Here is a 15154-nt window from a genome sequence, read left to right as displayed (position 1 = left end):
CGTAACTTACACGTTTTGACTTGGTTTTTTTTTTACTAAAGCAACAAGTACATATATGCAAGTACAAGTATACTTGTGTGTGTGTGTATATATGTTTTTATTGATATTAGTAATTGTGCTGAGCAAGACGCAATGTTCCAGCACGTGGAGTAGTCATGAAAGGAGGAAAGGTGACTAATTAATACCAACACCGGTCGTGCATGATTATTCGTTTTTATATTTGTGATTTTTCTACAAACTGTGCTCGTGCCTGCAAAGCTTGGGGTGAATACCTTCCGCTTTTCATTGCACGTGTGTGTGTGTGTTATTTTTTTAAATAATTCATTGTCATGATAATGTCACCTGCAGTGACAAAGCACAAAATAAATAAAGAAATATTATGAAGGGCCATAAATGAAAAGACAGGCCCCGTAGAAGTGCTTGTGTTTGTCAACCTTTGACCCCATGCATTTGCCTAAATCACCCAAGGTTGAAGGTCATTAATCAGTCACTTATTTATTTTTTAATTCCTTTCTTTTAAAGGAGGAGTGAGAGGAGGTAAAGTAAGCCTGCATGAATAATAAATAGTTCATCTTTGGGTGCCAATGAAGAAAACTCATATTGGTTTCTTGAAAGTTGCCACGACTTTTATGTCCGCAAATTGAAACACTTTCATTTTCTTATGCTTCTTTTTTATACATTTTACTTATTATTCTCCTTTTTTGATGGATGTCTAATAATAAATATGATGTATAGATGCATTTTATTCCCTGCAAATAATCTTAGAATGAAAGAAAAAATAGATTTGAATTAGTGAGCTTTCAAATGTAATGAAATGTATTCTTGCAAGCGAAGAGGTACGCTAAACACAGGTACGCTTTCAAAGCAAACATGATGTAGTTCATACCTTCAGGTAGAAAGTACATATCACATCTGCACAAGCATCTTCTATTCCAATTTCATGGTGGGTTATTTTGACAAATCCATGGTGATTCGTGTTGCTGCTTTTAAAATGCTACAATTAAAACATGCTATGGATATTCCATCATTGGTGGCCTTACATCCAAAATGAATGAATAAATCAGTCCTGTGCAGTAACTGTGGAATAAATGGATGACTAATAAGAACACACACACGCACATACACACAGACACACACTCCACTGTGTTCACAGCACCATGCCATTCAAAGATTGCATATTGTTTTTGCAATCTGATTGATCAGTGTTTATATTTCATTAAGTGGAGAATATGAAGTGTGCAAGTGTTTGTCTGATTATGCATGGTAGTAAATCATTTCTGTGTAAGTGTGTGTGTGTGTGTGTGTGTGTGGTGTGTGTGTGTGTATGTGCGTGCGTGTGCGTGTCCACTAGCTGACATGGGCGCCAACAAAACCAAGGCAGAAATGAATGCCTGAATGCCTACCACGATGAGCATCCACCACACTGAAGGCAAGCATGCATGATAACATGACGAGTACATACTCTACTCTACGTACTTCTATGCACTCCAGCAACCAATGAGGCCACGTCATTCAAAGAACCAACATCACGCGCGCAAGAAAAGTCCAAGTGTATGTGCTCAGCCAAGCTGAGTCATCGTCATCATCATCATCATCACCACCATGTAGCACGATGAGATAAATGACAACTCTAGTGTACATTTGGCCACGGAGCACTAAGCCTGCAGGTGGGAAGAAAGGCAGAGCATGCAAATGCAGCATGCTAATTACTGCATAAAAGTCAGCCATTCATACTTTGCCGCGATGTTGAATCCTGCGGATCAGAAGGTGGGCTGCGTGCAAATATGAAAGGAGCAGAAAACAATTCCATTGGACAAAAATAAGAGTGTGAAAGGCAGACTGCACGGGAGTCGGATTAGCCACAACAAAACCCCGCATCCATATTCTTCCACAACAATGCACGTGATGTATAACAAGCATTGCTTTCATTCTAGTTTGCTTCTGTCTGTCCCTTTCCAGATATACTAAAGCTTTCACACGCTCAGTCACAGCCAACATATTCATGTCAAATATCTTTATTATTCTATGGAGTGCCCCTTTCATGTAGCTAAATGATACATTTGAAAATACAAACATGTCTACTTGATCTACTTGATCTGAAAATGATCACGCATCCGTTTCTTAAATCTCCACGCAAATACAGCAAATGCATAACACTTCACCATTCAAGGTGTCCTGCAGCATGCATGCATGCATGCATGCGCCTGGCCTGTCACACAGGTGTGCACTCCTGCATGTGCATGAACCGCCACTGCAACATTGTCATATACTGTAGTTTAGGATGACGCGCATGCTCAGTTTGGAAACAGATTAGGTTCGGACCAATGAGGGGAAACCCCCGCCACCCGAAACACGATGGATGAGGTAATCCCAAGCAGCCAAGATAACTAAATCATCAAATGACACAACACTTCTGGAACATTATTATATCATCATTACAATTATTACATAAAGCCTCGTGTTCGTTTTGAATAACATATGGAGAAAACAAGAAAAACATTTGCACTTTATTTTAAAAGGAGAACCGTTTTACTGTTCATTGTTATTATTATGATTATTATTCTAAATACAGAAATGTACATACAGCAATGGAGGAAATATCTGCCATATCTAATAGTGCCTTCACGCTCAGCTTTTTGTTTTTTTCTTCAGGTCCTAATGAATCACCATTGAATCTCCATTGAAGAAAATGCTAATGAATAAAATAATAATGCTAATCAATCATGAATGAAAGCTGCATGTGAAAGTAGCAACGTTGTGCACGAGTCACTCGCGCAAAGCCATATATATATATATGTATATATATATAAATATATATTTTTTTCTTTTCTAAATATTTCTAAAAGCAGCAGGACGCGCACGTCTTCCTCGTGAACGTGCACGGCCAGCGAGGCTTTCAAAAATGGAAAAAAGGGAAAAGTTAAGACTGGGGTCAAAGGGGCGCCATAAATCTCACGTTGCAAACACTGCAAGGCAATTCATTCGTGCGTGTGCGTGCTCGCGTGTGAACCGGCAGCAAACAGGAAGGGGGTGGGGTGCATCTATGCATATTTGCTCCAAACATTTCCAAGTTTGTGCAACAAAACGGTGCCAAGTGCAGCTTCTACAGGACCCCCCCTCCCCGCCAAACACGACACGAGCAAGCACATAACATGTATGACGCATGCTACCTTCACGGTCATGCAGAAAAGTCAGACAACTCACTTCCTCCAGTGAAAAGTACTGATGTTTGGATGGATGTTTGGATATTTGGGATGGATGGATGGATGGATGGATGGATGGATGGATGGATGGATGGATGGATGGATGGATGGATGGACGGACGGACATTTGGGTGGTTGGATGGATGGATGGATGGATGGATGGATGGATGGTTGGATATTTGGGTGGTTGGATGGATGGATGGATACTTGGATATCTGGATGGTTGGATTGTTGGGTGGTTGGGTGGATGGTTGGTTGGCTGGATGGATGGTTGGGTGAATGGATGAGTGGTTGGATGAGTGAATGAATGGTTGGATGGATGTTTGGGTGGATGGATGGATGGATGAGTGGATGTATGGTTGGGTGAGTGGATGGATGAATGAGTGCGTGGGTGATGTTGGGATGAAGTCAAGATGAGGAATGAAGGAGCTGATTTTGGACACGTTTTGGGGAGGGTTTCCCCCCTGAATATGTGAGCTCTTTCCTGGGACACATTGAGAGTGTGTGTCGGGATGGGGGCGTCTATGTGAAAGGCTGCTGGTTAAAAAGTGCTGCTTGAAGCACTCAAGGCGTGTGAACTTGATCAGATTGTGTGTTTGTATTTATTTGTCCTGCAGGGGGGGTAGAGGTAGCCTTCTGAAACAATCTCAATGCACCCCCGCCCCCTCCCTTTTTTGGCTAAGCCCCCTCCCGCCCCCAAAAAATCTTAGGATATTACAATTACTGCCATCTTTCTGTCTGTCTTTTATAACCCCCCACCCTACCACCATCATCCTACCCTCAGCCCCCTGCACCCCCCCCCCCCTTCCCCCTGGACCACCCTCTTGTCCCCCCAAACACACCCTATTGAGTTTTATGCTGGAAGGGGGGAAAAAAGCCACCCGCCCCCCTCCACTCCCCAATACCTCTTAAGCGCCTCAAGAAAGCTGGGGTGTGGATGTTTGCCAGGGACATGAAACTACAAACTTATGGATATCACTGTATATACATAGAAATATAGATATAGATATATCGATATATATATCGATATAGATATGGATATGAATGTACCATGTATTGATAAATATGAATGGATCGATATGAAAGGTTGACTTTTTGCATTTTGGGTTCCACCGAAACTCCAAAATGTGAGCAGAGTAGAACAAGTGTAGGGGATGCATGCGGCTATTGCTTCGGTGTCGGGTACAGAGTGCTGCTGGGAGGTCCAAATGCTGGTATTTACCTGCAAAACGGCGCCGGCGAGAGCCAATCACACGCAGGCAGGCCGAGCCGAGCTGCCATCTTCAATAGCACGAGCTGCCAATCACCGGAAATCCAGCCAATTAGCATCCTCCCGCCAGGTCACGTGCGGGGGTGAGAGGGGGCCGCTGATTGGCTGCCGTAGAACAGCCTCCCGAGCTCATTTATGTTCTGGGAGTGAGTGATTGACTTTATCAGTCCAAGGACATCATCCGCCTGGAAGGGGGGGAAGTTTGATCCTCTTTCTCACGGACTCAACGGGAGTTTTTCCCCTTCCTCCCAACTCTTATTTAAAAGGATTCTTGGCCGTGTTCTGAGGGGGTAGCATTTTTGGGGGGGTTTATTTTCACGGTGCGGTAAATCTCGGCGCGGTGGCTCCGGCTCGTGCGCTCCGCTAAACTGGATTTTAAATCGTTTTCCTCCTAAGTTTGCCCCCCTCCCCTTCCCACGCTCATGACTATGCTTCTTGATAGCGGTCCGCAGTTCGCGTCGCTTGGAGTGGGCGGCTTCGGTACACCACGGCACCACCACGACATCGGCAACAGGGACGCCAGCCTCGGACTGAACCCCTTCAGTGAGTCCTCGCACTCGGCGGCATTCAAGATCAGCCCCGTGGGCCACGACATCGCCGCCGGCCAGACGTCAGCCTTCACCCCGCAAGCCAGTGGATATGCAGCCGCCCTGGGACACGCGCACGGCGGGCAGGTGGGCTCGTACGGCGGAGGGGCGTTCAACTCAACGCGGGACTTTCTCTTCCGGAACCGGAGCGTGGGAGAGACCGCGGCGCCGAGCGCCCAGCACGGGATCTTTGCAGCCTCGGCCGGGAGCCTTCACGGGCCACCGGGGATCGCAGACAACGCGGGACATCTCTTATTTCCTGGACTCCACGACCAAGGGGTGAGCCACTCCACGCCGAGTGGACACGTCGTCAACAGCCAAATGCATCTGGGCTTGCGCGGGGACATTTTCGGGCGAGCCGACCCGTACCGGCCAGTGGCGAGCCCGCGCGCTGACCCATACGGGGCACAGCTGCACAACTACAACCATCCCATCAACATGAACATGGGCATGAACGTGCCGAGCCACCACGGCCCGGGGGCCTTCTTCAGGTACATGCGGCAACCCATCAAGCAAGAGCTGTCGTGCAAGTGGATAGACGAGCACCAGATCCACAGACCCAAAAAGACCTGCGACAGGACTTTCAGCACCATGCACGAAATGGTCACGCACGTGTCCATGGAGCACGTCGGCGGGCCGGAGCAGAGCAACCACATCTGCTACTGGGAGGACTGCCCCCGGGAGGGAAAGTCCTTTAAGGCCAAGTACAAACTCGTCAACCACATCCGCGTGCACACGGGAGAGAAGCCTTTCCCGTGCCCCTTCCCGGGATGTGGGAAAATATTCGCCCGCTCGGAGAACTTGAAAATACACAAAAGAACGCACACGGGTAAGAGCAGAAAGAGTGTTTGTGTTTGTGCACAACTTTTACTGCTGCAGCCTTTCTGTTGTGTGTGTGTGGTGGGGGGGGAGGGAGTTGTAACTGTTGCTTCGCTGTTTACTAAAGTCAGAGCAGACGCCATGAATAAGTAAAGGCTGCAGTCACGAGTACATTTCAATAGAAATAGAAATATATGACTTATTGGCTGATGCATGCATGCTGCACGTGCCTTTATGATTTTAAAACCCCGCCAGCCCTGCAGTGTGTGTAATTATAAATATAAATATAAATATAAATATATCAATGTGATGCATGCTTGCATGCTGCACGTCATGTATTGATTTTTTTAAACCGCCAGGGATGCAGTGTGTGTCTAAATAGAAATAGAAATAGAAATAGAAATATGACTTTTTGGCTAATGCATGCACGGTCACGTCATGTTTTTTATTATTTGTATTATTTTTAAAACCCCGCCAGTCATGCAGTGCGTGTGCTTGTGTGTGTACGTTTTGTCCGTGCATCCTGCAGGTGAGAAGCCGTTCAAGTGTGAATTCGACGGCTGTGACAGACGCTTCGCCAACAGCAGCGACCGGAAGAAGCACATGCACGTGCACACGTCAGACAAGCCCTACATCTGTAAAGTGTGCGACAAATCCTACACGCACCCCAGCTCTCTCAGGAAACACATGAAGGTCATTTACGTCGTCATTACGCCTTCTGCACATTAACACACACGCTCACACGCACACACACGCACACACACACGCACACACACACACACACACACACACACAGGGACTTTAACACTTCTTAAATGGGCCTCTTTTTATGTGCGTGTGTGTGCGTGTATAAATGTTACTTTAAATGAAAATATAAGCTATTGCACATCCTAAAAATATACTGCAATTTAATACATGATCCCCCTTCCTCTCACTGAAGGTCCACGAATCCCAAGGTTCGGAATCCTCCCCAGCAGCAAGCTCTGGGTACGAATCATCCACACCTCCGGTTCTGGTCTCGGCCTCCAGCGAGGACCCGACAAAAACCCCCCCGTCAGCCGTACAGAACACATCCGGACACAGCGAGGGTCTGGCCCCGAACTTTAACGAATGGTACGTTTGAAGAACATGGAGCAGAACCCATCGTCGAGCACGCAGATATGGATTTTTTTTTTTTTTTTTTTACCAACCCTTCGAAGACTTTCCCTGACTCCTTGTACACACAAAAGCAGCCCATCCCCAAACAAAATGGGACAAGAACCAAGCCAGCGGGCCATGCAGCTCAGGATCACCCAGAATTGGACTTTTTATTCTGCAAAGAAATAAAAACACACACTACTTTCTCACATTCAATTCCTCTTTTCAGTTCAAATGCAAAACATGTATTTTCCTTTTATGTATTTTCTCAAATTGTATTTAAAAAAAGAAAAGGAATTAAAAGGTGGATTATTTCTCTGTTTTATAATATTATCAGATAAAAAAAAGGGTGGGGGGGACAAATCGATTGTTGGAACTTCAGTCTTAAGAACACGTGCCAAAGTCTTTTTTGTCATGAACTTGAAGACAGTTTAAAAAGAAAAACACATGCTAAATAAATATTCTACTCGTGAATGTATTTCCTTGTTTGATGGGGTCCAATCTGTTGTCAACGTCCGTTTTCAGGTGGAGAATTGAAATGAAAAAACGCAATGTGGTACTAGATTGTTGCCGTTGAATATAACGTTGCCTTTTGTTAATATGCCGCTGTAAATACATATCCATGATGCCATATTTATCCGTTTGTAATTTAATTATGGGTAGAAGCTCGGAAACGTTAAAAAAAAAAGATATTTATGGAAAATGTTTTTTTCTAACAAGAAGCGTAGAGTTGGGGCTCAGCTTGACATGGAAGAAATGATCACAAACATCCAACATGGCGATTGTATCCTTTTGTCTTTTCCTTTTTGGAGGGTTAACCAGTAGGCCTACACGTGTCTTATTTGCATCGAATAATAAATAGTCTATTTGAAGATGATGGATTTGTCTGTCTGATGCAGACTTCTATATGAGACCTTTGACATGTACCCGTCTAGGAAGCTGGAACACGCTTCTGGTAATATGTTTATTTTCAACCTTACGTTTTGTATATTTTATTTTGATAGAGTCAGACATAGATGTCAATCTGTAGCATTCAAATAAGAAATCAAATTGCACTCTTTGTACGACGGACGAGCGCGTGAAGATTTCCAAACGAAAGTGAGAGTATTTGACGATTTGGGCTCGCGTAGCCTTCTTCGACACACTAGTTCCAGCAATGTCTTTGTGCAAGTATGTTTTTCAATGTGTGCATCGGCAACAATGGAACTGTCCCAAGAAAAATAAAAAAACAAGTTTTCTGTCTGTCGGCTTGCATTGTTTGAAATGTAATTCTCCTGTGAAACTACGCGTGTTCTCTCTTGTGGTGTTTGCATAGACGACTATTTCATCATGCTTGTGTGAGTAATTTGTCAAGATGGCTTTTTCTTTTTTTCTTTCCAAATTATTTGGCCGAAGGAATTTTAGATCTATGTTTGCTTTGGGGTAGGGTGGGGCGGGGGTGCAACAAGAGTTACAGCATTGCATTGTAACCTATTGTCAAGAATGAAATATTATGCAGACACAAAGTATATTGTACTCATAGGAGAACAATTTCAGACCACCAGCACTAACTTTTCCAATAAAATGCACAAAAAAGGTACCTCGTGACAGTGATACAGTATATAAAAACGTTTATTTAATGACATCATTTAAGGAATATATGTTTTATATGCTATTTTCTATACCTTCGTTTCACAAGAACTACTTTTTCTTACGCCCTCCCATCAATATGAAACTCATGGTCTGTATAATATGAGGACAGCAAGAATGTGATGTTGTAACACTTAGTGGGAGATATGGGTCACAATCTGACGAGGAAAACGTGCTTTAGTGAGGATATGGATATATGGATATATGGATATATGGATATATGGATATTTGGATATATGGATATTTGGATATTTGGATGTGTGTCCCATTCATTGACGCCTTAGCCTGTACCAGCTAAAATACCACCAGGCAAAAAGATTCCTTCTTCTTCTTGCTTTTTTTTAAGGCTACTGTGTATTCATTTCTTTTCAAGGCAAAAATGTGATTTTTTTGCGAGGGGTGGGGGGGGGGGGGGGGGCATTGGAATTAAACAATTGTGCAAACAGAGCTGTTCAGATGATTTTTATACTCGTGCGTGTGTTTTGTGTTTGTGCAATGCGTGCTCGTTGGAGTCAGACTGCAAGGAGTCACTTGAACTTGACACCAAGGGAGGCGCCATTTTAGTATCTTGGCTGAGAGTGTGCGTGTGCATGTGCGTGTGCGTGAGGTAAATGATCCATCATGACAGACTTGGAAGTATATGCAACTTGTTTTGGTGAAGGAGAAGGGGGTCCAATGGTCCTAACGGCCAAGTGAGGACACCGTCAAAGGAGGCGGGGGGGTTTACGTTGCCAAAAGTGGCGCCGCCCGCAGCGTCTCCCATCCCACCACCACCCCACCCCACCCCACCCCACCACATGAACACCATCATTTTACAGAGAAAGTGTGGGCATCATCTGCAGACATTTTTCACACTCATTCACATCTTTTTCCTCACTTTTGCGCAAGCGCGAGCTTTCTTTGATTTTTCTTTTAAGCCGCTCCCCCAACTCTTGCCCCCTTGCCTCCTTCCCCTCCTCGGCTCGTCTCATGGCACATTTCAAGTTCCTCCTCTGTGACGTCACATAAGAGAGCCCCGGCCCAGAATGGAGGATGCGTTTTTAAGCACGCACGCGCCTGTATTGTGTTTAGGTTTTGTGGCGTTTGTTGGTGTCGTCATCACCAAGAAGACAATAAATGACAAGTGCTATTTACTGGGTGAGGGGGCGTAGTTGCAGTCGTCAATACTACACGTGAGAAAGTGGAGCAGCAAGGAAAGCACGTGAAAGGTTTATGTTATGGTGGTGCTTACAGGAATGGATTAGAAAGCAGTGCAGCAGGCAGGCAGGATGGCTGGCTGGCTACGGTGGGCCACAGCAGAGAGTCTGTTGCCTGCATGTGGGCAAGGAGGATAGCAGCTGGCTGTTGGCACCAGCTAATAATCTCTATTCGGGAGGGGTGAAAGTGAAAGGCATGCATGCAGGATAGAGGGGGGAAGAAATGTGGCTGAAAAGCAAATATTACTGACTGCAATGTGGTTGTCTGCCTAAGTTTGATATGGGATTGATTGGTCAAACACCTCCACCCCCTCCCACTGGGCCCGCAAACCCCTCCCCATCCCATCCCACCTTCCTAGCAGTGAAGAGTATTTGCTGGCTAAGCGCAAGAGAAGCGCACTCTATAAGAGGATCACCCAACACAAGCGAGTCCCCGACAGCCTTTGTCACGCAAGCAGCAGACGCCTTACAGTAAATGGCATTACTATTACTAAGTTACTATTACTATTGCTGTACCATCCATCAATCAGTACTAATAACGCCAACACGCAGCAGCCGTTCTTCATACCTGCACTTTCATCCAACAAACTTCTCTTATGCTTGGCACCTTACGCCTGCACTGCAATGCTCAAGGGCGCTTAAGCAGCTGATCTGTGACCACATGGCAAATACATCTACATATCTGTTATGCTTCATGGCCATTGTGCTGATGTCACTCTATATCACCCTTTTTAATCATACCCACCGCAAAAACGTTTGTATTACTAAGAAATAAATATATGTCATTATATTTATTATTGGCTGAGAGCATGAGCTTATTACCAAATTGCCATAATAAGCATCCAGTTGTGTCTTTGGGCACACGTCTCATTATTGAGCTATTCTAGTATGTGACTAAAAGGCTTACAATAAATGAGTATAATTTCCCATTATTATCCTCACAGGGTAGCCATGAAATACTAAAATATATATACAATTGTAACTTTCTTTTTACTTTAGCACCATTTTAAATGTCATATCAAGTATTTTTCAATATGTTTATTTCTTAGCAATCGCTTAGATTGGGAATGATTTCAATGTCATAAATAAAGTAGGTTGAAATTAATAAGACATGTCCTATTATTAACTCTTACAGGCTATCCATTTAAGTAGCTACTTCAAAAGCTATATTTAATCTCTACAGAAGTAAAAATAACAGTGATCTTGTGAGATTAAAACGTTGTGAGATTTCTCGTTCAGTCTGGTGGGCACTAGGCCTGGACAATACAAAAGAAATGAATGAATCACACAATAAATTAAAATGAAGCGGATAATCAATGTATTGCCATGCGCATGCGTGTCTCTCGCCTCCAAACAGGCAGGAAGAGGGCTCATGTGAGGCTGTGGTACGTTGCGCTCACCGGGGACGTACGTGTGTGGGCATCATGAAGCCCGCTCGCTTCGACTGCAAGATGGGCATACTGGCTGCCTACGGCACCTACGGCTATTGTGACCGGGAGAACCAGAGTGTACAGCAGGAAGAGCCGCCCGCTGTGGCTGGGTAAGGCGCATTATTGTCGGATACGCTATGTGAGTGGTTGCTGTGCATCCACGGAGGTCGGGAGAACCAGAGTGTACAGCTGGAGGAGTCCTGCACCGTGGAAGGAGCTGCTCCCGTGGCCGGGCGATGTACACAATGTACTTTTAAACTTGCCACACACGCAAGGGTCACGCACTCCTCCAGAAAATAATTGGCATCCCAATTTTCTTTCGACGGGCTTTGCGTGCTGTCTGCGTGTTCAAAAATCCGTGCGGGCCACATGCGCGTCCATTGCGGTTTTCCCCATTTTTGCACGTAGGAGCACATATGTCGGGATGCAAGTCCTGCTTAACATAGTAAAAATTCAATTAGTAGATGACTTTTCTTAAAAGTAATGTTAATATCGTGACACCCCTACTGTATACATTCATTACTTTCGCCTTACTTCTATACTGTAGCTGATTGGCTGGGATATGTCACATGGTTCCTTAAGTTCGACTGTGTGGGATGTAAGGTAGAAAGCACTTCAGCTGTTGTCTTTTTTGGGCCAAACTGTGACCCTTTGGATTGAAGTGTTTCCAGCAAAGATGTCCTTTATTAGAATCCATGAAGGCGGGGGTGCCATTAAACGCACCACAACATTTTAGATTAAAAATACGATTGAAGACAATAATGGCACTAGTAGAGACACACATGTGATGATTGCTTAATGGCGTGGAAGTTGATGATGTACTTGGCCAATTATGGATGCTTATTTCACCCCCTCCATGCGGGCTGTTGAATATGCACCCTGCAAAAGCACCTTAATCCACGGTGTGCTTCTATGGCCAACTGGCTTTTGTCATGCAAAGTCATCAACACAATGGCTTTGTCTCGCCACTTCAATGATGCCTCTACTGGCCTTTAGAGGCATTTCCATAGAGCTCCATCACCTATACAAATGTAGTCTGCAGGTATGGAGCCTGCCGACGAAGTCAGTGAAAGTGCCCCCGTAACGTACTCTGGGACCTGTTGCGCAATAATCAATGTGCATGGCATATCTTGCAACGACGTCACCAGCGGATAGATAAACTCATACAATGGCAGCGTTAATTCCCCAACATCTGGCGGGTGGTGGGGGTTGGTGGTGGGGGGGTTGAACAAACTTGATGAGTTTCTAAACCCACGCAGCCACGCTAATGGGCCCCCTGAGTGGGGTGGGGGTCAGCTTGCATACTCAGCTGAGCAGATGTTTGCCAATTGTAATTCTTCTTCTTCTCTGCAGACACTCGGGAGAGAGGTGCTAAATGAGCAATTGGTGCGTTTAATGGGCCGTGCTGCACCGTGCACTCTTTATTTACTAACATCAACTTGATTTCACTTTTAAACACAACACAACTAACTATAACCCACACCACATCTCACCCCAGGGCTCACATATTCATTACCCTTTCAAAATAAAATAGGATAATGCTCCTTAATGCGGCCATTAATAACAATGGGAGACTTGTTTCATTCACCCATAGTCTGGATGGATGGATGGATGGATGGATGGATGGATGGATGGATGGATGGATGGATGGATGGATGGATGGATGGATGGACAGGTGGATAGATGCATAGGTGGATAGATTAATACATGGATACATGGATGATAGGTGGATACATGGATGGATAGCTGGATAGATGAATACATGGATGGATAGATGGATACATGGATGGATAGGTGGATAGATGGATACATGGATGGATAGGTGGATACATGGATACATGGATGGATAGGTGGATAGGTGGATGGATAGGTGGATAGATGGATGGATAGATGGATACATGGATGGATAGGTAGATACATAGATACATGGATGGATAGGTGGATACATGGATGGATAGGTGGATAGATGGATAGATGGATACATGGATGGATAGATGGATACATGGATACATGGATGGATAGGTGGATAGATGGATATATGGATGGATAGGTGGATACATGGATACATGGATGGATAGATGGATACATGGATGGATAGGTGGATAGATGGATACATGGATGGATAACTGGATACATGGATACATGGATGGATAGATGGATACATGGATGGATAGGTGGATAGATGGATACATGGATGGATAGGTGGATAGATGGATGGATAGGTGGATAGATGGATACATGGATGGATAGGTGGATAGATGGATACATGGATGGATAGGTGGATACATGGATACATGGATGGATAGATGGATACATGGATGGATAGGTGGATAGATGGATACATGGATGGATAACTGGATACATGGATACATGGATGGATAGATGGATACATGGATGGATAACTGGATACATGGATACATGGATAGATGGATACATGGATGGATAGGTGGATACATGGATACATGGATGGATAGATGGATACATGGATGGATAGGTGGATAGATGGATACATGGATGGATAACTGGATACATGGATACATGGATGGATAGATGGATACATGGATGGATAACTGGATACATGGATACATGGATAGATGGATACATGGATGGATAGGTGGATACATGGATACATGGATGGATAGGTGGATAGGTGGATGGATAGGTGGATAGATGGATGGATAGATGGATACATGGATGGATAGGTAGATACATAGATACATGGATGGATAGGTGGATAGATGGATGGATAGGTGGATAGATGGATACATGGATGGATAGATGGATACATGGATACATGGATGGATAGGTGGATAGATGGATATATGGATGGATAGGTGGATACATGGATACATGGATGGATAGATGGATACATGGATGGATAGGTGGATAGATGGATACATGGATGGATAACTGGATACATGGATACATGGATGGATAGATGGATACATGGATGGATAGGTGGATAGATGGATACATGGATGGATAGGTGGATAGATGGATGGATAGGTGGATAGATGGATACATGGATGGATAGGTGGATACATGGATACATGGATGGATAGGTGGATACATGGATGGATAGGTGGATACATGGATACATGGATGGATAGGTGGATACATGGATGGATAGGTGGATACATGGATACATGGATGGATAGGTGGATAGGTGGATGGATAGGTGGATAGATGGATGGATAGATGGATACATGGATGGATAACTGGATACATGGATACATGGATGGATAGATGGATACATGGATGGATAGGTGGATAGATGGATACATGGATGGATAGGTGGATACATGGATACATGGATGGATAGATGGATACATGGATGGATAGGTGGATAGATGGATGGATAGGTGGATACATGGATGGATAGGTGGATAGGTGGCTAGATGGATGGACAGGTGGATAGGTGGATGGATTGGTGGATAGATGGATGGATAGGTGGACAGCTGGATAGGTGGATAGACAGATAGCACAACTTCTCCTGGCTGTGCCCCAGAAATGCCAGTCAAAGCAATAAAACAGGAGCTTCATGTTGTATAATGTGTGTGTCTGTGTGTGCAGTATGCATGAGGTTGGGGCTCGATTACACCATCAACATCAATAACTCATCCCACTACCCAAACCAGCTTTTGGAGCCTCCATCATTGTACCTGGAGATGTACCATTTTTTGTTTTCATACTCATAACTTTCTGCTTCTCAAGTCAATAACCTTTCATCAAAGATGACATCACCACTACCACATCACTACTATCAGGAGAACCAGAGTATAGAGGGGGAGGAGCCACCTGCTGTGGCCCAGCAAGGTGCACTGTATTCGGGTACACGTTCCGAGCAGCCGGTGTGACGCCACGGAGGTTTGTGGCAAACCTT

General features: G+C 44.5%; 1 protein-coding gene across 2 annotated transcripts; it reads left to right on the top strand.

The window, feature by feature from the left end:
- The first annotated feature begins 4624 nt into the window (after nt 1-4624).
- Nucleotides 4625-9036, top strand: zic3 (zic family member 3 heterotaxy 1 (odd-paired homolog, Drosophila)). Of its 2 annotated transcripts, XM_054792843.1 has the most exons (3): nt 4626-5889; nt 6409-6572; nt 6820-9036. In XM_054792843.1, the coding sequence occupies exons 1-3, from the start codon at nt 4896-4898 to the stop codon at nt 7000-7002; spliced, it is 1341 nt and encodes a 446-aa protein (XP_054648818.1). In that variant the 5' UTR covers nt 4626-4895; the 3' UTR covers nt 7003-9036. The 2 variants fall into 2 exon arrangements, with proteins under 2 accessions (XP_054648819.1, XP_054648818.1); XM_054792844.1 differs by lacking the exon at nt 6409-6572 and having other exon boundaries at nt 4625-5889.
- The last annotated feature ends 6118 nt before the right edge of the window (nt 9037-15154 follow it).

Source organism: Dunckerocampus dactyliophorus, chromosome 11 (genome assembly GCF_027744805.1).
Source record: "Dunckerocampus dactyliophorus isolate RoL2022-P2 chromosome 11, RoL_Ddac_1.1, whole genome shotgun sequence".
In the NCBI taxonomy this organism is placed as follows: Eukaryota; Metazoa; Chordata; class Actinopteri; order Syngnathiformes; family Syngnathidae; genus Dunckerocampus; species Dunckerocampus dactyliophorus.
This window is presented reverse-complemented; position numbering and strand designations above follow the sequence as displayed.